The 24,550-nt window shown below is 33.8% G+C and overlaps 1 protein-coding gene across 2 annotated transcripts in view; it reads left to right on the forward strand.

Moving 5' to 3' along the window:
• LOC149805370 (uncharacterized) overlaps positions 1–24,550 on the forward strand; it is a 198,081-nt gene that overhangs the window by 33,465 nt on the left and 140,066 nt on the right. Inside the window, exons 5-6 of one of the 2 annotated variants that reach the window (XM_089949765.1) lie at positions 4,838–4,922; positions 16,621–16,804. In XM_089949765.1, the coding sequence (XP_089805891.1) occupies positions 4,838–4,922; positions 16,621–16,804 (269 nt within the window). The remainder of the gene's footprint in view (positions 1–4,837; positions 4,923–16,620; positions 16,805–24,550) is intronic. The other variant, XM_089949766.1, reaches the window with a different exon arrangement.

Below are 24,550 nucleotides of genomic sequence, written 5' to 3' on the forward strand. Positions count from 1 at the left end.
TATTATATATGCCTTCTCTGTTTTCACTACATATGTATTTTTCATTTAATATGCATCGATTTAAGATGATAACTGTGCTGATGAACCACATATTTTACTGCCCACATTTATTATCTACCTTTTGCCTGCAGTTTGTTTGGGCCCCGCTCCGGTGGCCTAGTGGTTAGAATGTCCGCCTCGGATGCAGGAGTTCGTGGGTTCGATCCCCGGCCGAGTCATACCAAAGACTTACAAAAATGGTGCTAACAGCTGCCTTGCTTGGCGCTCAGCATTAAGAGGTTAGTGTTAGGACTGGTTGGTCTGGTGTCAGGATAATGTGACTGGGTGGGACATCTTGCTACATGTCTGAAAGCATGATGCTCCAGTGCTAGACATCACTATAAACTGCCACAATGCAGACATCATAGCGATATGACTGAAAAATTGTTAAACCTACATTAAAAATCCAAATCACACACACACACACACAGTTTGTTTGGGGTACATGCATCATTTTCTTCAGCTAACTGACTGGTTGCTTATGACACAGTTTGGTCTATAATACGGTCAGGTTCTATGGCTCCCAACTATCATGTTATAGCGGGGTCACACTGTATTATTATTATTATTATTTGGTCCTGTCTGTCCTTCCAACGGGATGTTACATCCATATGCCTATCATAGAATTTCTTTAGTACAAATGTGCAAAACGCTTGATACAGACTGTGAAAATTTGGTAAGCATATTTATTACAAGAGGTAGGATTTGATTTTTATTTCCGCTCTTCATAGACCAGAAGAGCTTATGGAATGGTCTATCATCCTTCATCCATCCCCATCTTTTAGCCCGTGTTTGTTCTGGCTACTGCTGTGAAACTAACTGGAGTATTGACATAACACTATGCACACACATTCATTCACAGTTCAGTTAATCCTAAATGAAAATGGTGCAACTCCAACATCCAATATGGCTAGCACAGCAGTCATCTTGAAAATCTTATTATCACTACTCTTTTGAATGGAATGTGATATTGACATCTTGTTTTAACCAGAAGACTTCTTATGCAGTCTAGTTGGTCCTAAATGAAAATGGTGCTGATCTGTTTGTAATTTAGACACCAGTGGCCATCTTGAAAATATTGTTATTGCTGATCTTCCAAAATGGATGGTTATATTGACATGCTGTTTTCACTGAAGACTTCTTATGATGTACAGTTGGTCCGAAATGAAAATAGTTTAATTTAAGCATCCAATATAACAGCAGCATTGGCCATTTTGGAAGTTTTATCACTACTTATCCTGAATGAATGGTCACATCAGCTTGGGGTTTTCACCAAAAGGCTTCATATAATGTCTGTTTGGTCTTAAATCCAAATGGTGCAGATCTGAAGTCTAGTATGGCCACCATATAATAACCATCTTCAAAATCTTGTTATTGCTACTCTTGAATATAAGTCATGTAGACATGCGGTTTTCACCAGAAGGATTCTTATGATGTCTAGTTGGGCCTAAATGAAAATGGTGCCATTCATTTATCCAGTATGGCTGTAACAGCATTCAAATGGATAATCTTTTTATTGTTACTCCTCCTGAATGTATTATTGTATCAGTATAGGGTGTTTACAGAAAGTCTTCTTATTTTGTCTCCTTGGTCCAAAACAAAATGGTGTCACTCAGATGTCCAGTATAGCTGCTACAGTGGCCATCCTAAAAATCTTTTCACTACTTCTCCTGAATGAATAGTCATATCAGCATGGGCTTTTCATTAAAAGACTTCTGATTTATATTTAGTCATATATGAAAATGGTGTCAATCTGATTTCCAATATGGCCTCCACAATTGCCATTTTGAAAATCATACTATTGCTACTTCTCCAAGATGACTGATCATATCAACATTTTACTTCACCAGAAGACTTTGTATGATGTCTGTTGGTCCTAAATGGAAATGGTGTGAATCTGGTATCCAGAATGGCCACCATGGAAGCCATTTTGGAAATAGTGCTTTTGTTATTCATACTAAAATGGTATTTTCACCGGACTTAAGTCGATATAATGTCTTGTTGGTCCTAAATTAATTTGGTGCTGATCTTACATCTAGTATGGACACCGTGATGGCCACTGTGGCATCCATTTGGAAAATCTTTTTGTTAGTCATATTTTTCATAAGGTTTTCACCAGAAGACTTCATATAATGTCTTGCTGGTCCGAAATTAAAATGGTGCTGATTTGACATCAAATATGGTCACAATGGTGGTCATCTTGATAATGTTGTTATTCCTTCTCTTAAATTGAAAGTAATTTTGAAATTGGGGTTTTATCACAAGAGTTTTTATAATGACTTGTTGGCCCTAAATTGAAATGATAGAAACTGACCCACAGTATGACCACTTTGGTGGCCATCATCAAAAATAGTGTTTTCTTTACTGCTCCAGAATGGATGGTTATATCAACATTGGGTTTTCAGCTATAGGCATGTTATGATACATTGTTGGTTCTAAATGAAAATGGTACCAATTGTATGTCTAATATGGCTACCACAATGGCTGTCTTGAAAATCTTGTTGTCACTACTTCCCTTGGATGGGTGGTCCTATTGACATTGAGTTTTCACTAAAATACTCCTAATGATGTCTTCTTGGTCCCAAATGAAAAATGGTGCCATTCATTATGTCCACCACAACAACTAATTTGAAAGTTTTGTTTTCTTTGAAGAATGTTAGAGTTTGTTTCAACGTTCGCTGTTAGAAAAGAAGAAATGGTCCCATCTTGATTTCCAGTAAATTCTTTTTGGTCATTGGAGTAGCAATTCCTTCTAGGGACTCTTGCTGTGACATTACAGCAATTATTGATAATTAATATACCTTTCTACATCTGATACAGAATGAATCCCCAACACTGAGGAGCTTTGCAGTCTGAAGTCCTAAGTTTTATTTTCATGTTTATTCTGGCAGATATTTATGGAGTTATGGCCCTTGTTTGACTTAGAACTTTACCTTTTGTTTTTTGTTTCCTCTAAATACCTTTTAAAGGACTTCTTGGATTGAAATCAAAGTTGGTGTTAAGCTTTACATTAAGGACAACTAACAGGTCAGATTTCAGTTTTCTGGTGGAATGTTATGGAGTTTTGATCCAGTTTGACTTAGAATTATGTCATTCAGTTTCATTCTGCTCAGTAACGTTTGAAGGACTTTTTGGATTAAAAACTTTCTGACTTCAGGTCAGATTGTGTGGATTTTAGTGGTGCTTTGAGAATATTATTGGCTATAGCAGCCGTTTTGAAAATATTTTTTCTGCTTCTCCTGAATGGATGGTTATATCAACAGGAGGTTTTTGCTGAAAGACTTTTTATGATGTCTTGGTTTTTTGTCTAAATAAAAATGCTGATATTGCATCCAATATGGCTGCCACATTGGCTAATTTATAAACAAAAACGAAGAAATGCATGGTCTTATCTTGAATTACTGGCAGTTTCTTTTCAGACAGTAGAATCAGTTCTTTCAAGGAACTATTATTTTTTTTTGTAGCTTAATGCAAGTGTATGGCACAATCTTGCACAACTAGTCCCACAGCTGGTGTTACATTTTTTCCTAGATAAGTGTCACTTGTAACTATTCTTTCTTTAAAGTGATAAGAAGCAAATCCAAATAGGTGTGACTATGCAAACACAAACTTACCAAGCCTTGCCTCTTTTTAGTATGTACTTGTTTTTCCAATAAATGGAAGGATGTTTTTGAAATATTCCATTGCATCAAAACAAACACTGGAAAGGTTTCAGTATTTTGAGACAAAATGATACATATTCCAGCCAGACATCTTACAAAGTCCTTTTTTTGCCCATGCTTCCAAAGACAACTCAGTTGTCATCTGACCCATTATGGTAGAATACTGCATGTACAAATCTCATTATATTTTTTCATTCTGCAGTTTTACATAAAACAGTTACAGATTCTGTCCCAGTTAAGCTCTTATGACATTTTTAGTGGTCATGTGCAGCTGTGTCAAACTTTATTTTTTTTTAAAAACCTCATTTGGTCAACAGACTAGTTTAACATGAGGCCTTCAGTTATGTGTGTGTGATGTACAGTTTTACAAGTTATGGTATCTTTTGACAACAGAGCTTTTAAAAACTAGATTGTTGTTCTATACTGCTTTAAAATACAGTATGTACAAGGCATTACAGATGAGTATGTACAGGATTGATAGAAAGATTATTAGTGAACCTGTATAAAGCATTACAGTTGTACATGAAAGAACATCATTTAAAAAAGAATAGTACTGAATTGCATAAACTCATATGAATGATTGTTTCCTTAGATGTTGATTAAGATGCTTCTTACAATCCTTGGATTAGTCAGTTGACCTTATGAATGGTGGAATGGAGAAAAAAAAGTAAAATTGTTGTTATAAAGTTCAGAATTTGGTTTACATAACTGTATATTGTTGTTTGAGATGGATCTGAATATGAACATTATCTACAAAATTTAAAACTACCTTTAAAATGATCAGGAGACAACCCAAATCAGAATTTGTGGACTAGTAAACCCTTTTAAAGTTGATTTCTCCACTGAAATCAAAGGCATCCAAAGGTTTTAAAATATTAAGATTGTATCTATATCATCATCAAGATAATTACCCTTCTGTATATTTAAAGTCTTGTAAGATTTGAAAAACAAAGACAAATCTTCAGATACACTGTTTATCACATTGAACTCTGGAGACCACATTTTACCAGGACTTTCTTCATGTGCTCTTGCACAAAATGTAGTCCTAAGGATTTAAAGTAAAAAGTAAGAACTGGTATTTGTTCATGTTGATGGAGATGATATGATGATTTTTCTTCTTTTTTTGATGGGGCCAGGAAACTTTTGGGATCACAGAATACTAATGTCACAAGGAAAAATCCACAGGATTCAAAACAAAGGAAAAGGCGGATACTTGCCAAGGTAAATAGTAAGCACATTAACCCAAGGAGAGTTGCATTTAGTCAGTGAAAAGCCTATCACTTGTAATGATCTGGTTAGCTCCTCTGATCATAGACCAGAAGAGCTTATGCAATGACCTGTTTTCTTTCATCTATTATCCATCTGTTAGCACAATATTGTTCTTGCTACTCCTGATAAACTACTACTAGAAAACACATTCATTCAAGCTTTAGTTGACCCCAAATGAAAATGGTGCCACATGGTTATCCAATAGTGTTTTCTGGGTAGCCATCTTAAAACTCTTGTTGTTGTTAAATATCCTTAATGGATGACAACATCAACATTGGATTTTCACCAAAGGGTTTATTATGATGCCTTGTTGCTCCTAAATGAAAATGGTGCTGCTCTGACGTCCAGTATAGCCTTTATGGTGGCATCTTTGAAATCTTTATTGAGCTACTCAGCCTGGACACACCTCCTGAATGGATGACCAATTATTAACATGGGGTTTTAACTAAAAGACTTCTTATATCTGGTTCTGAACAAAAATGGTGCAGATCAGATCAGGTGTCCAATATTGCCTAAGGCCATCTTGAAAATCTTGCTATCTCTAGTCATCTTGGGGGCCCCGAGTGGTCTAAAGCGCTGTCCATTACGGAATACTGCCATCTCAGCTCTGTCTGCGTGGGTTCGAGTCTTGGATTCAGCCAATGTGGGTATGTGAGAAAGCTTGCCAGTAGCTTCTCGTGGGTCGGTGGTTCTTTCTGGGGTTTTCCCGGGTTCTTCCTCCACCATTAATACTGGCCGCCATATATGGCCTATCGTGTGCTGAAAAATGGCGTTGAACCCTACAACAACAACAACAACAACTAGTCATCTTGAACAGGAGATCATACTGACATGAGATTTTCACCTAAAGATGTATTGTGATGTCTAGTTGGACCTAAATGAAATTTCTGCCAGTGTGGTTTAGACTGTCTGATGTCCATTGAATATCTTGTTTTCACTTCTCCTCCTGAACAGGTGGTCATATCAAATTAAGGTCTTTACTAAAAGACTTCTTATGAAGTCAAAGAAACAGAAATTTAAAAAAAACCTATAGATTTTATTACAAGCTAAAAGTGAACTGAAAATAGTTTATTGAATCCTTGTGTTTTTGGGGAGGTTTTTTGAGAGAGATAGAGAAAGAAATGTTGAAGACAGATGACTACAGCAATAGATAAATGGAACTCAGGGTCAGTCTGGTGACCCACTACCAAAAATGGCTGACAATTTCAGATCTCGGGGGGCCTCACGCACCATGGACAAAGAAAGAGACAGAGTTTAGACTTTTAATATTGACAATCTTTCCTCATTATTTCTTTCAGCAATAAATGCACTTCAAGGACAATTATTGGGCTGTTCCATTAAAACATGCATGGGACCCATGGAAGGCACTTTTAAAGCAGGGTATTTACCCACAGATGCAGTTTAGAATTTTCTTATCATTTTAAAATGAATTCTGTGAAATCAAAGTACCCTGGCATATATTTGTAAACAAATACTGCCATCAAAGAGTATCATGTATGCTTAAATGGAACAGCCCTCAGTCAGTCATTAAACTTCTGTTAATTGCAGGGCTGCAATTAGGGCTGTTAAATATGATGCTGTATAAAAATCAGTTGGCTTTGTAAAATATAAACAATGCCTTTCCAACTAGATCAGAAATTATACATTATCAAATTTTCAAACTTAAACTGCTAAATAATTGTGATACTATGATTGGTTATTAAGTACTTTGATTCAATTGTCAGATGACTTTTGTGTAATATAAATGACACATACGCACAAATGTATTGAATATAAAAGACTCTTGTGACATTTTTTGGTATTCTGCTATGTAAAAACATAATTAAGACAAATATGATTCTTTATTTGGTATTAAGAAGTTAATATTATAGACAAGGTGTGCACATCTTTTTGTGTAGTAAATGATTAAGAACCACAAATTTTCCTTTTGGTGGCAATTCTAGCAAGGTTTTGACATGCAAGTCTGCTTAGAAGAAACATAAGTAAAATATTTTAATGAAAAATAAAATAGGTGTCAGAGATTGTCAGTCATGCTTTATCATGGAAACATACACATCATTTAAACAATGTTGGTACTGGTACTGTCGTTTACTGTTATGCATATAGTGCTCATTTGTGAGTATTGGGCTCTCTACAAAAAAAGCTGTTTGAGTGTCTCCATAGAGGTCACATTTTGGTGTTGATTAAATAAGCAAATCTCCTGATCCAGTGAATGCATGTGTATTGGAGTACTGTAGAATGAAATCAAGATTTAAATCAGTTCCAGAAAAAAACCTACTCTATTATTTAAATGAATAATTTTTAAATAAATGAAATAAAATTCTACTTTTACAACCATAGCAACAAGATTTATTTTCATAATTATTTCAAAAGGTCAGCTCTCAATCTGCACCACAGCTTTCTTCTGATTAAATTTTGGTGTGAAAATCCTCGCTTGCACTCTGTGTGTGACACTGGAAGTACTTGTGAAATTTCCATCAAATGAATCACATTTGGGTACTGTCCTTTCATTGGAACTATAGTTTTCTCAGTAATTCAGCTGCTGACAGTCCTCTGTAATAGTTGTATACAGAGCAGAGCACTTGAGAATCCCCCACTCCTTCTTTACTTCACTGGCACCAATTACAGCATCTGTTCCCCTTTCTTGGCTGCAATGAGTAATAACTGTGTCTGCGTGAAAATTACCAAACTGTGGCATGTGTACCTGTAATTGAACTTCATAAGAAGAATAAGATAATGAAGCTATCTTTAAGACCTATAAAATATTTTTAGCTTCAAGATTGGCAGAAAAATAAGCAGCCTACATGCACATTACACACAATGACCAAATCCAGATTTTCATATAGAGTGGTTTGTATTGGTTGCTCTTATTGTTATGTATATTTGATTTAATTATATCTGATTTAATATATATTTACTTCAATTTAATTGTTTGTTAGTCAGTTTTAAATGTTATTTATTTTTTATTACATGCTAAGGTAATGTAAATTTATTTACTGGAGATGATACTTTTTCCAGAAAATAGTTTGACCTTGACTGCTCATTTTGTAAACACCAGGTGTTGATCTAGATCGATCCTGACTTGATTCAAAATTAGTAGCAAATGTTCTATTTTTATTTTAAAATGATTGGTTGTTGTTGAGGTCATGATGGGACTAAGTTTTTAAGACATAAACAATGTTTTAAAATTTTATTTTTTAAAGTAAAATGATTGGTTTTCATCAGGGCCAACTGGGTGTACTTGTACTTTAACAAGTAAATAATTTCAATAAGATTCTGGAGCATGATCACGTGACCCCTTTTTGCATTTTAGAATACAATATAACCTTTGTTTTTGAGAGATATTCTCAGTAGTTGGGCTCTTATGTTGGAAGTTGTATGTTGTGCTGTTTGGAGTTATTTCAAATTACTTGGATTCAAAAGGATTCATTCTTTTTTCCTGGAAAATATGTGTGCTCATATGAAATTCCTGAGCAAAGACAGCTCTTATAAAAATATTTTGGGATTTCCAAAACTGGAGTGATAATTCTTGTTTCTACAAGGAACTGTAGATTTCAACACTACAGATTACAGCATACATCATCATCTTCCTTCTTTGATTTTTCGTTGGGACTCAAACTTTAAATCATTTGAACATTTTATTACAGTCAAACCCACTTATCTCGACCTCGGTTATCTCGACAACCCGCTTATGTCGAGCGTTTTGGTCCGGTCCCAAAAAAATTCTTCTTTGTTATGCTATTTTTTACCCGCTTATCTCGACCTCTGTTAAGTCGATAACCCGGTTATGTCGGGCATAAGTTTCGGTCCGAAGTAACATGTGGACCCGCTTAATTCGACGAAATGCAACTTTTTAACATCAATCTCACAGAAATTGTACAAGAAATAGTCAGCAAAAGCGATCGATTTGTAGAAAATATGAAGTAATATCAGTCTGCTTTTGTTTACTCCGGTGCTGATCTGTAACGAACGATTCAAAAGCACTTACGTTTTCATACATATGCTCAGCACCGTTGACACTTGCCACAAACAATTTCATTTTTTTAATGCATTCAGCCATTTCACTGTAGCTTGGGATAGTGATAGGCTGATCATCATCATCATCATCATCATCTTGCTTGCATGATTGTATCTGCTTCATTGTCACCGATTGGATTATTTCCTCATCAGTAAGTTCACCATAGGCATTGGCATCATCATCCACGTGAACATAATTAGAAAATTCATCCCGAGCAATGCCTATGGAGTCCGCAATCTCATCAGCCATCACTTCAAGACCTATTTCTGATTGAGGCTCTTTCATTTCTTGTGCAATTAAACACTGCTGGTGAAATTCTTCATCAGAAATTTCCGGAAAAATACAATGGAACCAGCAGTTTTGAATGGTTTTTGGCGATACACTGTTCCAAGCTGCACGGGCATACATGATGGCGTCTAGCAGAGTTGGTTTATAGGATCGCTTTTCCTCATTTGCACTCACAGTCAATGTACATGTACATGTATTTTCAAAAACATTTATTGATCTTTATCTGCGAGATACTGTCATATATTAACCTGGATATAATACAATCTTGGTTATTTTGCACCTAACACCGCGTTATGCGTGAATGGCGGGTGCCTGAAAGCAATCGGTGGATGTTTCTCTCTCACTCTCTCGTTTGTGATTTTCTTTGATCCATTTTTCAATCTGATAACATATTCAAACCTCTGAGTACAACCAAACATGATTTGTTTTTCAATATTCACATCAATTATAAAAATGCGTCGTGTGTTATCTGACATAAGTGATGCACACTACAGTAATGGATGCATACGCTACATGTGATATAAGGAGTTCATAGATATATTTTTTCTTTAATAAATTACTTATGATGATAAAAAAAGGAATAAATGATAACAACACCAGGTTAGTTCATTTCATTTTATTATCAATTAAGCGTTTTGTTTATTTTATTGTAACATGCAGTGGGAGGGGATTCCAGTAAACACCAGCAAGAGACAGGAGTAATGCTCAAGGACATTTTTAAAATTACCGGTTTTTATGAACCCGGATATCTCGGGACCCGGTTATGTCGACGATTTTTTTACACCCCCGACGTAATCGAGATAACCGGGTTTGACTGTATTAGGACTACTAAAATTTTATTTGTGGATTATTCTTGGATTATTTTTGGATTTGATTCTATAAAACCATAAGTTCATATTTTTTCAATGTTACAGAATTTTTCCAGGGAAATAAATTATTGTATTTTTCAAAGCTTGTTGTTTTCACTCTTTCTTGTGTTACTGTTTATTCGAGCCTAAACATGTAACATAAGAATATTCTCAGTTCTAGGTGGGTTTAGTTGATTTACAAACATATAGAACATTTTATAATGGTTGTGGATATATTTGGACAGTGATGCCTTTTCAAAATAACCTGGACTAAGAATTTTAAAAAAAGCAAGGTAGATGACATACCTGATGCATTTTCTTCAAAAATTGAAGAAATTATTTACAATATAATGGTCAAGGAACTACTGGAAAATGAAAATGTTGAACACTACTCTGCTCAGAAAATATATTTAATCAAACTTGTGAGACTAGAATTTGGAAATATTTTACTGAAAATGAAACCAGAAAATCTGTGACACTTTATTATGAAACTTTAGTAGCAAATTCAATATAATCATATAATTAATATAAAGACTTGTTGCGAATGGCAGCAGCAAGGTAGAAAATTGATCTAAATTATGAATAAACTCATTCAGCTATCATACAGCAGCTGCTTATGTAATGCTAAAGTAAATAATAAGTGAGAAAATCATGATCACAAAATAGTAGTATATTTTTGCCAAATTCTGTCATCCCAATTTTACTGAAGAGACTTTTTTATAATTGGAGAAGTAATTTTAGGAGACCCATATAGTATATAAATTATAAGTCTGAAAGAGAGTGAATTAATATTAAGAGAATATTTTATGAGGCTGAGTTAACTAACTCTGCATGACAAGCAATCAGTTGTCTTCAAGACTAGGGGTGAAATGATACACCTGTGCCATGTATTGATACAATACATGATACGTAGCCTGCGATATCATACAAATGCTACATGTCTGTGGCATGATGCCCCAGTGCTAGACATCACTATAAACTGCCACACTGCAGACATCATAGTGATATGACTGAAAAATTGTTGAAGCTATGTTAAAAATCCAAATCACACACACACACACAATACTTCCTGTTTGTGCAGAAAAATGCTACTACAGCTCGGCTTGATGAACTTATTTAACAAAGAAAAGCCAAATGACTAATAGTTATTCCAGATCATTGAATATTTGTGAGGCAAGTATCATTTTGTATCATTTCTTTGTCTTGTAGATCGATATGTGAATTGAAATAGCAGAAGTATTGATGTGTCAGTGTATCAATGAATTGTTTCACCCTTATTCAAGACTAAGTAAAAGAACCTTAATGGCAAAATATGTGTTAGTAAAATGGAAAGGGTATGATTAATCTTTTAACATGGGGAGCTGGAAGTTGCTTAAGTCAATGCAGTAGTTATATGAAAATAATTTCCACTACATAAATGGAGCTCACTAGCTGTTCTGTGTGTTATCAAATCAAGTCTATTGATGAAAATACTCATTGCACGTGATGTAAAGGTTGTGCAAATATAATGAAATATTAGTGGTATTCTACTGGAGGAGATAAAAAAATGGCACCAAATTTGTCTGGTGCAAAAATATCAGAATTGGAAACAAGGAAATCAGAGCCTCCTAATTTGTCAGCCAGCTGGAAGGGAAAATAAAAGAAATAATGTTGAATGAAACTACGAATTTTGCAAGAAATCGACCAGACTTGTTTCTATAAAACAAAACATTAAATTAATATAGATTTCAAGCTGGAAAAGAAACTAATCAGAATTTTATTTTATTTTTGAGATAAGTTGAACAATATTTATTTGAAAATAATTGGTGGAAAAATTAGAGATTTAAGCTAAGTAAAAGTCCAGCTACCATATATACTTGCTTATAAATCAACCCTTTTTATTGAAAATTTGATTCAAGCAGAGTAGGGGTCATCTTTTAAGTGCGATAAACAAACAAAATAATGTAGGGGTAATGTTGGAAACACGGTGTTTGCAGTACACAAAAGTACTTTGGATTAAAATATTTTTATGTTTCTATGCCACTATTCCCCTTCGGAAATACATATATGGTATGCACTCTGTTTATCTATGTCGTGTTTATATTCATTACATAATACCTGCATCTACAGTTACTTTGAGTTTAAAATATTATGGGTAAACTAAATACTACTAGCACAAAGTTAAGTGTCCATCAATATTGTTTACCTTGGATATTTACTAGCAAGTATATTGTTTGCATTTTTGTGCAAGTCCTAACAACCTGTATTTGCATTAATATTTGTGTTTTGCTGTATAAATACTGTGTTTGACAAAAAATGGTTTAAGTTGTATTTTCTTTTTCCATCGGGTATGTATAGATTGTTACTTCCCAAGTTATATTTCCCAAGTTTTCTTCATGTGCATGTGACCCAATAAGCTCTTGGTTTGTAAAGGCAACATTCATTTGTTTTCATTGGGACAATCCTTTTGAGCAAGCCACAAATTTAGTACATGTACTTTTGTTCAGTGCCAAGTAGATTTCTACATCTACCAGTGAATGTTTGACCTTAATCCCTTTTAGTTTGTAATGGGAGCACCATCTTTATTTTTTTCATGTGACAACCCGTTGATTGTGCTGCAAGTTTGATATTTCCTCAGTGCCAAGTAACAGAGGGGCAGTTTTTGAATATCCTTTGATCTTGTTGCATAATTGACATGTGTTCACTTGAGCCTTTAATAGATTTTGCACACTGCATGACCAAAGTGTTACTTACAGAATCCAAGCTCTCAGTCTCCACATAAGCACCTGCTTATGATAGTACAGCTGAGGAAGTGAAATCAGATGATATTTACAATGACTAGACCATGATGATTTACAATGACTAGGTGACTGGAGGATTTCAGAGTTTTCTCTCACATATGTACATGCATACATATCACAATGTATCATCATGTTAAAATATTAGTCAAAAAATTTAATGAAGATTTATATTATGTTGAGGATTACTGTTGAGGGCGGTTCCATTTAAACATGCATGGTACCCAGGGAAGGCAGTTTTAAAAAAAATGTATGCCAGGGTACTTTCATTTCACAAAGTTCATATTAAAATGACAAGAAAATACTAAATTGCATCTATGGGTGAGTACCCGACTTCAAATGTGCTTTCCCTGGGTCTTATGTACGTTTTAATGGAACAGCCCTGACTGAATAACATATTTATTAATCATCTAAAAACCACAGTAATGTTGCTTTGAACTGGGCAAAGATTATCTGTGAACAGAAATCCATATATGAAAAATAACCAAGGTGAAATGTTTGACACAGAAAAGTTCTGGGATTTCATATTGAATTAATCTAGAGAGGAGCAGGCATGTGAAGCACGTTTGCTCAGCAGTAAGCTCAAGAATTTATCTTTTACAGAGTATAAATGTTCTCTTCTACTTGTTATGTATCTTTGATTTAATTTATATTTGATTTAATTTAATTGTTTGCAGGTTTTAAAATCTTTTTATCTTTAATTTCATTACATGTCAAAATAATGTAGTTTCATTTACTAGAAACTCAATTATTTTTCAGAAAATAGTTTAACCTTGACTCTTCAGTTGTAAACACCTAAAACTGACCTAGTTTCTGACCTTTATTTAGAAATCAGTGAGAGAGGTAAACAACTTTTTATTTTTATCCTATTCTTAGAGTAAAATGATTGGTTTTTGTCAAGGTTATACTGGGACTACATGCTTTTATACATAAATACTTCTCGAAGGTTCTGGAAAGTTGACCCTCATCCGGGAATTCGTTTTCCATTTGAGTTACTGTATAATCGTTGTTTATTGAGATTTTTCTCATTATGGCTTAACAACACTGGGATGTAAAAGTGTTCTTTGGTTGTGTCAGTTTGGAGTTATTTTAATGTTTATTTGAATTATTTGCATTCAGAAGGATTAATTCTTTTTCCTGGAAATATATGAATTCTCATACAGAATTCTTGGACCAAGACTTTTCATTGATTCAAACTCTGGATTATTCTTTGTGAATAACACAGAACTGACGACCTTACAACCCACAAAGGATACACCATACATCATTGCCTTCTATCTTGGATTCTTGGTTGGGTCTCGAACTTGAATTCATTGGAACGTTTCACTATTAGGACTTAAATTTAATTTGAAGATTATTCTTGGATTACTTTTGGATTTGATTCTTAAAACTGTAAGATTTTTATTCTTTTTTTTTCAGTATTTTTTTCCAGGGAAATAAATTATTTGTTAAATTTTTCAAAGCTTGTTGTTTTCACTCTTTCTTTTGTTACTGTTTATTCGAGCCTAAACATGTAACATACTCAACTATCATAAATTATTTTACTATGCTTTTTATTGTTGACTGTCATTCCAAATTTGATGTAATATAAATGATAGCAATACTGAAACAATCCACAAATATCCAAAAATGGCAGCGAGAATTATCTTAATGTACTATTTTATACACGTCCAGAATTCTGTTCTTGGAATTGAAAAGGATTGAAATGTGAGTACAGATTCGCATACCACCAGCCCATATTAATGTTCAAGTTAAGGATGAACATTTACTCTCAGTATTTAAACAGTATGTTTCATTTTAAGTCAGAAGAACAGCACCAAGAATCTAAAGTGAGATATAAATGATCTTTGCGGAACACCATTTCCAAAAACAAATACTTTTAAAAAAATCCTTTGCTTACTCTGGTGTTATTTTATGGAATGATTTCACTGTAACCATTAGATCAGAAATATGTTAAAAACAAAATCTTATATTTTGAAATTGTTGTCATTGTAACTATTCAAAAATATGCATTCTAATTTACTGTTAATGCATGTCATATACACTCTGTGTTTTTATAACATATCCTGAATGAATGGGGGGGATAGTATATAACTAACTGTTACCTAATGATTTCATATTAGGAGAACACAACTTTGAATGACAAAGTTTACAAAATTTTAATCAGTTCACACAAAACCAGGATTAATGAGTCTTTGTAGAATATACTTTGAACTTTTGAAATTGGGGTACATTTATTCTTTTAGTCCATACCCATCTAAGTAAATGTGATAGAAAGTATCCTGCCACAATGGACTTTAAGATTGCAAAAGTTACAGTAGAATTTGTCCAGATTTAAAGGAAAAGATCCAGGCATAAAGGTGTTGCGAGTTTTCATCAGAAAAAATTGTTGATCCACTGGGGAAAAATTTAAATAGCTTAATTTATCACAAATTGCTCAACAGAATTTTAACATAAGTTGACAGAATCATTCTGGTATGAAGTGCCTTCAAGTTATGTACATGACAACAGTGCAATATAGCCATCTTTACTAAAATTACAAAATGCTGTAAATGACTTTTTCTCAAAAACTGGTTTCATAGATTTTGATTAATTTGGACTGAAATTCATCCTGGTATAAAGGTCTTTAAACTTTATACATATCTAGTGACCTATCAAAGTTTACCTCGTGCAACAGAAAAAAATGCTTATTTTTGGCCAATGTAGCAATAGTTAGAAGCTGCCATAGAGATTTTCCCTTGAATGAGTTATGTCTTTGTCAGTATCAAACTTAGATTTGTGATGTGTTTAGGCTCTCATAAACTATAGCAAAGAAAAAGTGAAGATAACAAACTTTGTAAAATTTAACAAATAATCTATTTCCCCAGAAAACAAGGTAAAAATGAGGAAAAGAACTTGGGGTTTTAAGAATCAAATCTAAAAATAAACCAAGAATAATCCAAGAATTAAAAATTAGAAATCCTAGTAATAAAATGTTTTAATGAATTTGAGTTTGAGTCCCAACGAAAATCCAAAATGGAAGGCGATGATATATATGTACTGTAACCATTATAGTAGTGATGTGTCTACAATTCTTTGTTGAACCACAGCAAATAATATTCCAGTTTTGAATTCTGAATAAAATTTCAATAAGTGTCTTTGTCCAAGAATTCTGTATGAGCACTTAAATATTCCTAGGGAAAAGAATTAATCATTCCATAAAATAGAATTTCAACTCAAAACTGGTCACAACAAAACACCTTTCAGTGTCAAAAGTAAAAAGCCCAACAGTCTAACTTCACTATAGATGCAAAACAGATTCCCATATGAGGATCATGTGATACTTTCCAGATCAAGATTGAAGTTTCAGATGCTTAATATCACTTACTCCCAGTCAGCCTTGATTTCACTCTTATCAATCCCACACTAAGAATGCATTAAAATAAAAATTAAAAAAGTTGTTTACTCCAACTCTGAATCAAGGCCAGGAACTATGTCAGATTAATATACAAAGTTCTAATAATAAGAGTTTACGAAAAAACACCAGGTGAGACTAATTTCTGGAAAATGTAAATTTCCAGTAAACAAATTTACATTTTTTTAAGATGAAATGGAATAAACAAAAATTAAACTAACCAACAAACAATTAAATTAAATCAAATATAAATTAAATCAAATAACCATAACAGGTTACTCATGGGTTACTGCAATAATTGCTGAGACTATTTTTTTTTCTTCAGAAAAGAGCACTGAGAAAGCCTAGTGCCCGCAGGTTAAGTCAGCTTGCTGTTGAGACAGTGGACTCTAGGATGCAGAGGACCAGAGAATGGCTGGAGTCACATGTGCCTGCCTGTAATGATGAGCACATTGAAAACAGCACTGACTCTAGTATTGAGATTTTTAGAAAAGATCAGTCATTCAGCAGTAAGTATCTTTATGAAGATCAGTAGAGAGAAGGACACTACTATTTATTTTGAATGTCTGAAGGAAGAATTCATGTCAGTATTTTATATTTTTGTACCCACTTATTAGTTCTGTTGTTTATAGACCTGTGAGGATGAACTGTTGTTGGCATGTCTTTGGTCCATTATCCAATGTCCATATGCATACCTGCCATATTCCAAGACAGTGTTAGGGTGTTTTTTTGAGACTCAAAAGGTATACTGTGGCCTAAAGGAGGGGTCAGTGCACATGACCCAAAAAAGTTACATTCAGTTGAGAAGAAGCTGTCTTTTTATATGAGCCTTTAGAAAGTGACTGGAAATTCAAATCTAAATGAAAGGAAATAACATCTAAGCATTTAACACTTCCAAACAAAAATGGCTGGTCAGCTGTCAGATAACATCATCACACACATATGCACATATGCACACAAATTCACATAATCCCAACCACACAGACAATAAATTAAAAATTCATCATGTTTCTTTCTTTTTAAACCCATTGTACAGTGGAATATAGTGTTAATTAGATGCAGTCTTTGCTGCGTACGGTAGTTTATTAGGAGGTTTGTTAAATGCAAGTGTATTTGTGGTCACCTTGGCATTTGTTAGAGACTGGATGATGCTGTTGTTCTAACTTGGAGATCTTCAGTTTTACTCAAGTTAGAAAATGATCTTTCTGTATCTACATTGCTGTGAGAGAGTGTCAAGCATGCAGTGGCCACCCTAGTTTCATTACCAGATCTTGGTTTTCCTTATGGCAGATAACAAACCTTCTTGGCAAGTTCATATATCTGGTCAAAATAGTGATGGTCTTGTCACCTTCCCCACCAAGAATTGGTTATTTTGGCATATATTGGTTGCAGGTGTGTCCAAGATTGGTGCAGTTGCATTATTTATGATACTCACTTTTTTCCTTTTACAACTACTTTATTAGCAATCACATGTCTGAAAAAGTATCTACAACTGTTCTTGTGTTTGCAGTATATGCAACGATTAATATGCTCCCTCATGCTGCTGCTCTTTACTAAGTCAAACTCTGTCTAACTAAGAGTTCTGAAATTTAGTTTTGCTGGGCTTTGCTTGCTTCACAGATGGCACATCCTTTCCTGCATCACAGTTGCATTTCGACATTATGTCTTAAGAAATGATTCATACTGTTCACATGGAACCCTTCTCCATTTCAGTCTTCAAATTCTTGTTTGAATATTTGCTACTTCACCTGCGGTGATTCCACTACACTATTTTGACATCAGAAATATCATGTTTTGCATTTTTTATATGTAGTCAAATCTGGCATCAAAGAAATGTTGATGCTGATCTGAAACTTGCCAGTGATCTTTAATAAAGATGATTTCAAAAGAATAATGGGTTGTTCCTCCAAATGTACTTTACATATGCAAATTATCCTTATTGACTTGCCCTTAGCAGTACTCAAAGGACTTGATATGACATAACCTTAGCTTTTGTCAGCCAATTAGTAATTTGTAAAATGGTCATTGTTTATCCCAGACTATATTACCTCTATGACAGTTAACTGCCCTGAGGTTAGTTTTACATGTGCTCCAAGCAGAACTATTTATACATACTACAGGTTTAACACATATCACGATAGTTGAGAAATGACTCTATTTTCTTGTTTTCCTAAGATTACTGAAAATTGTGTTTTTTTAAATAGCTGTGTCATGGGTTTTGGAAGTCAATAATCTTATTTTTTGTTACCTGTCATGTTATGGCAGGTGTGAATCCTTGAGCACAATGTTTTTTATTGCTATTCCTGCAGAACTACATGAAGGATTGCAACAAAACTTGACACATACACATTCATCACAAGGTTTAGCTGGTCCAAAATAAAAATGATGATGCTAAGACATCTAATATATATATCCTGGCAACCATCTTAAAAATCTTAACAATAATGCTCCTTAATGAATTGTCATATCATTTAAGACTTCTTATGATGTCTGGTTGATTATAAATTAAAATGGTGCTGATCTGACATCTATAAGGCTTCCTTGACAATCATCTTGAAATCCTATTTCTACTTCTACATGGCATCTTTTGTCTGATGTGGCTGCCACAATGGCTATTTGAAAATTTACTACTCAAGAATATCAGAGATGGTTTGACCAGTCAGCAGTTTTAAAAAATTGGTTTTGTCTTGAATTCCTGTAAATTCTTTTCAGACATTGAAGCATCCTGTCCCTTTGGGGTATTCTTGTTTGTCAGGTCTGCACTATTGCAAATTTAATGTCTTTAATGGATTTTGCAAGAGGCGAACTAAGAGTAATGAAGACACAAATGGTACACAGAAGTAAAATTGTATTTTCAGAAAAGACTTGTTAAGAACCATTTAATTGTGTCATTCCCATACTGAAATCTGGCAAGTATCTCATTTTAATTCCAAATAGTATACTAGCCATTGCAAAAGTATATTACTAGCACCTGTATGATAGTCTGTTTGAAGATGTATGGTAGATTGACATCAGTTTGGAGCCATACGGGACATGAAATGGCAATATACTGGAATAGGCTCAATGTATCAATATCCTGCATCTTGTAAGAGATGACTTAAGCAGCTCATTGGTTAGCATGCTAGACTCTCAACGATTGTGGTGTGAATTCTAATCCTACAGTTACATCAACATGGGTCAGCTACCATGCTGCATCCTTTGCCCAGGTGCTATGCTCAGACTGCCTTGCCACTAAATAATATTTGTGTTGATGTGCCATAAAACATCCAAACCTTTGAGATTACCATCAGATTCTTGCTTCAGATAACCATGAATGATATCATTTGATATGAATCTTGGATGCATATCTTTTATTTTCAAGTGCTAACTTTTGGGTGTGGGAAGAGATGTTGATCCTTATAAAGTCAGATTGCTGTTAATTATAATAATACTCAAAATTTATTTTTGGAGTCAGCTGTATCTCATTTTGACATTTCTTTCATACTAGATGTATTCACTTCAGATGTTATAATACAAGAATGATAATCTACATTTATATCATGATAAGATAGCAAGTGTTACATATTTCTGAGACTTCATGATGCCTGAGTTCTTTGTGAATAACAACAAACAAATGCTGCATGCATTCATGTCAAGTACAGATTTATTTCAGTGAAATTACTGAGATAAAGCTTGTTTTTTATCAGATCTTGTTCCTGAACTGCAGTGCCCAATGCAGTGGATTGTGCCTGGATGATTGTTGTTGCTTACAACTATTTTTACATGAAGCTCATTGAATTTTTTTCTTGTTTCAGCTAGTGCAATTTTGAGATAAACTGAATGGTTTAAAACATCTGGGAACAATGGTGACATTACTGATAAACCTATATAGTGAATGAAGTATTCAACTTTTTCTTCACTTTCAAACTATTGGTCATTTAAATGGACTGCTGTAGATCCACTGGAATAAAGTGATGCAAATAATGAACAAACACAGGCAAGACTGGTTTGAATATAGGCAGGTACACTGTAAGCCTTTATATTTGCATAGCGATAACCTCAAAAATGATACATGCAACTTGTGAACAGTTCCCACGGTCCTGATTTGAGGGTATTAGTATGGTTTATATACAACAGTATATACTTTTTATGAACTTAAATGTATCCATATCATCCTTTAGAAATGTATTCAGTGAACTGTTGCATGTTTCAGTTTTCAAAAATTCTACTTGCTTACATTCAGTAACCGGACAAAGACAATTTACTTACAAGGTTCCCATGCTACTGGGAAATTGGGAAAACATCGGGAGGAATGATAATTTTTTTCCAGACCATGAAAAAAAGTCTTGAAATTTCGCAAATATTGATGAAAGTTGGGGAAAACGTGGGAATTATCTGCCACCACTTGATGCCTGAAAAAATTATGTAATTGAGTCATAACTAAACTGATTGTGAGTTAAATTTATCGAGTTCTAACCAGAATATTTGAAGGGTGTAGTATGGGTCATTTGGGTGCTTGCAGTAAACATATATGCTGAGTCAATCCAAACACTCAATGGATTAGATTCGTCTAGTAGACTTTTATTTTCAATGTCAGCTCAATATCCGTATCTTTCCTTACATGGAAGGTATAAAAACCACTCTAGCATCACAAGAAGCAAACATTATGATGGCAAAGCGTAGCTGCTTACCGGATGGCCTAGCAAACTTTAAACATTGTTAGATTGAGTGATACTTGCATGAAATTGATATGAAAATTACTTATTTTCTCAGAAATTGTGAGTATTAAAATCGTTATTTCTGTAATCTGCTAAAAGACAAGATAAAACTATAGTGTTGATTAAATGTGACCTGGTACTCACGATTTGCATTGCTAGTCGCATGAGTACAAAAATCTAACCCACATTTTCAAATGTTGTAATAATAATAATAATAATAAAGACTTAATTTAGAGAAGGTAACTCTGTTAGTTACAGAACTAATCTACCTTGAGGCCTTCTATCTGTTATGTACAATATATACAGTATATACATCATGATGTGAAGAATCTGGCTTGACACTAAATAATTAAGTAATTTTAAAATTCAAAGTATCAAGCCTGGAACACATTCACAGGCATCAGTGAAAACATAAACATATATAAAACATAAAATATAATCCTGCATTGAAAAATTCAGCTATGAAAATGATGTAAAATTACAGAAAAGCAGGTGGTATTTTTTGTACTAAAACTGTTCAGTTTTCTAAAGATTTGATCCATTTAAGACATTGATTGTGAAAAGATAAAATGCTAGGAGCCTACCTTATGTCACTGGGAATGTTGTTCCATACCAGTGGACCAGTATATTGAAAACTTTTTTTAAACAATTCCTTCTTTGGCCTTGGTATGATGTAATTGTTTCTTGTTATGGACCTTAAATTTGGAGTGCCATCAGCATCTCTTTGGTGAAATATATTGCTTAGATAGACAGGAATGTCTTTTCTGGATACTTTATACATCAATTTGGCCTTTCTAAGAAATATTCTTTCATGTATTGTTAAAACCTTTATATTATTCATTGCATCCTGAAAATTGTCTATACTTTGATCTAGAATTAAATGGCAAGCCCTCTTTTGGAGTCTTAAAAGTGTTGTTATGTTTGAATTAGAGGTATTACCCCAAATTACATTACAGTAGTCCAGATATGGCTGAATATAACTTTTATAAAAGATGACCATATACTGAAGAGGAATGTATGTTTTGATTTTCCTCAGTAGCCAAAGATAAGAGTTAACCTTTTTTGAAATATGTTTAATGTGAATAGACCAAGTAAGATTGTTATCCACGAATACTCCAAGAATTCTATCTTGAAAGGTCATATTGAGGCTCACATTGTCAAATAGAACCTGGAGTTTGTCACTATCTAGCCTTGCTCGTTTTTGTTGTGTTGTAACTAGTAGGGCTTTTGTTTTTTTCTGTATTTATGATCATACTGTTTTCCTTGCATCATGCTTGAAGTCTGTTGAAAGCATCTTGTAAGTTATTTTCAAGTACTGTTTTGGTTTTACCAATCTCAGACAGTGTATTATCATCTGCATAAAGGTCAGTGGAAGAAATTGAAGTTCCAATCTTAAGAGGTAAATCATTGATAAATAGTATGAATAACAGAGGCCCAAGGATAGAGCCTTGTGGTACTCCACAATTAATATTTTTACTTTCAGAAAGTTGACCATTTAAAGATACTTTTTGCACTCTATCGGATAAGTAAGAAGTAAACCAGTTTAGGGAGTTTTCACTGCATTGATAGATTTTTAGTTTTTCAAGCAAAATTTCATGGTCTACAAGATCAAAAGCTTTACGAAAATCAACCGTAATAGTGTCTACCATTTCTCTTTGATCTAATGCTTTCAGCCATTTATCAATCAAAGATACAAGTGCAGTTTCACAGGAGTGATTCTGGCGAAAGCCAGACTGATTATCATGAATAAGATCAGAAGTGTTTAAATAGTTGAGAAAAGAATAATGTACACGTACATGTTTTTCTAGTAATTTGGAGAGACGAGGAAGGATAGAGATGGGTCTGTAGTTATTTACGTCATCTTTTGTTCCTGCTTTATGCAGTGGTATAACCTTGGCAGTTTTTCATGTTTGTGGAAATTTATTAGACCTAATACTTTCATTGCAAATGAAATCTATACTCTCTACAATTGCAGGTGCAGCTACCTTTAGTAGCCTTGGTCCAGTCATATCAAGTCCTGTAGCTTTACAATCATCCATTTTTTTAATATATTTCAGCACAAATTCTGGACTCATTTCAGGAGTTTCAAACTTTATATTGTTTGGTAGTTTTTTAACACAAAAATGTTTGAGTTCCAGATGATCAGATGAAGTTCTGGGTTCTTTAAGTTTTTCAGCAATTTGAACAAAAAAAGTTGTTAAAAATATTTGAGATGTCAGCTGGATTATCAGTATAAATGCCCTCATGATTGAGGGATAAAATTTCAGCTTTACTCTTACATTTGCCTGCACCAAACCCTGTAAACACTTTCCAGATAGCTTTGGGATTATTTTGGTTTTCATCAAGCGCTTTTTTTATAGTGCGCTTGTTTGGCTTGATGTATCATTTTATTAACTTCAGTCCTCCAAACTCTATATTCAGTTTGATTTCCTACTGATTTTAGTTGGTCTCTTTGCTTTATTGCTTCTAAAATTTCATGGGAGATCCAGCCTGGCTGGTGGTCTTTCTTTATCCTGTGTGTTTTTAAAGGGGCATGCTTGTTCACTATACTGATGAACAGATCTGTCCAAGTATCTAAAACATCATCAATATCTTCAAAGATTTGGACTGTATTCCATGGAATCTGTTTCAGATATTCTAGGAATTTAACAGCATCAAAGTTTTGAAAGGATCTATAAGTAATGTATTTATGGATATTATTTTTTGTTGATTTGCCATTGACTTTATGTGTTAGAAAAATTGCAAAGTGGTCACTTACACCAATCTTTGGAACCATTAATTCCAAAACATTTTCTTTTGTATTGGTATAAATATGATCTATAAGTGTTTTAGAGGTGGATGTTACTCTGGTGGGTTCATTTACTAGTTGCTCCATACCTAATGAAGCAATAAAATTTATCCAATTCACTTTTATTTGATCATTGAGGTTTCTATTTATATCGCCTAGAATGTAAAATTCTTTATCTTCTTTTGAAATTTTATCTACTTGAAGTTCAAAATATTCACACCAATCAGTATGTGATGATGGGGGTCTGTACACAAAACCTACTAAATAGGGCTTAGCTTTTTCTGGAGTGATCTGTAGCCAAATGGATTCTATTTCCTGTATTTCTAGGTCTTCCCGTTTTTTACAAATAGTATCGGTTCTAACATACACAAGGAGCCCAGCACCACCTGTTTTCCTATCCTTTCAATAAGGTTTGTCGTAACCATTGATATACAAGAAATTTTCACCCTGATTTTCTGTTAACATTGTTTCCGAGAGCCCAAATAAATGTATATTATTATTTGGAGAGGTTAGCAGTAACTTCATTTGATCAATCTTTCCACGAAAACCCTGAATATTTAAATGACCTATGTGAAAACCTTTGCTAGAAACTCCTAAATTCATGAGATTTATATTAATGCTATTAGAGGCACTCAAGGAGACATTAAAAGTATTAAAACTATGTTCACAGTGATCATCATTACAACTATCATTACTGTGTAACAAATTAGTTTTTCTACAACTGCATTTTCTACTTTTATAATCATTGTATAAATCTGAACTGTCAGTCA

The sequence above is a fragment of the Sinohyriopsis cumingii genome, chromosome 2 (genome assembly GCF_028554795.1).
Source record: "Sinohyriopsis cumingii isolate HCF-2022 chromosome 2, ASM2855479v2, whole genome shotgun sequence".
NCBI lineage: Eukaryota > Metazoa > Mollusca > Bivalvia > Unionida > Unionidae > Sinohyriopsis > Sinohyriopsis cumingii.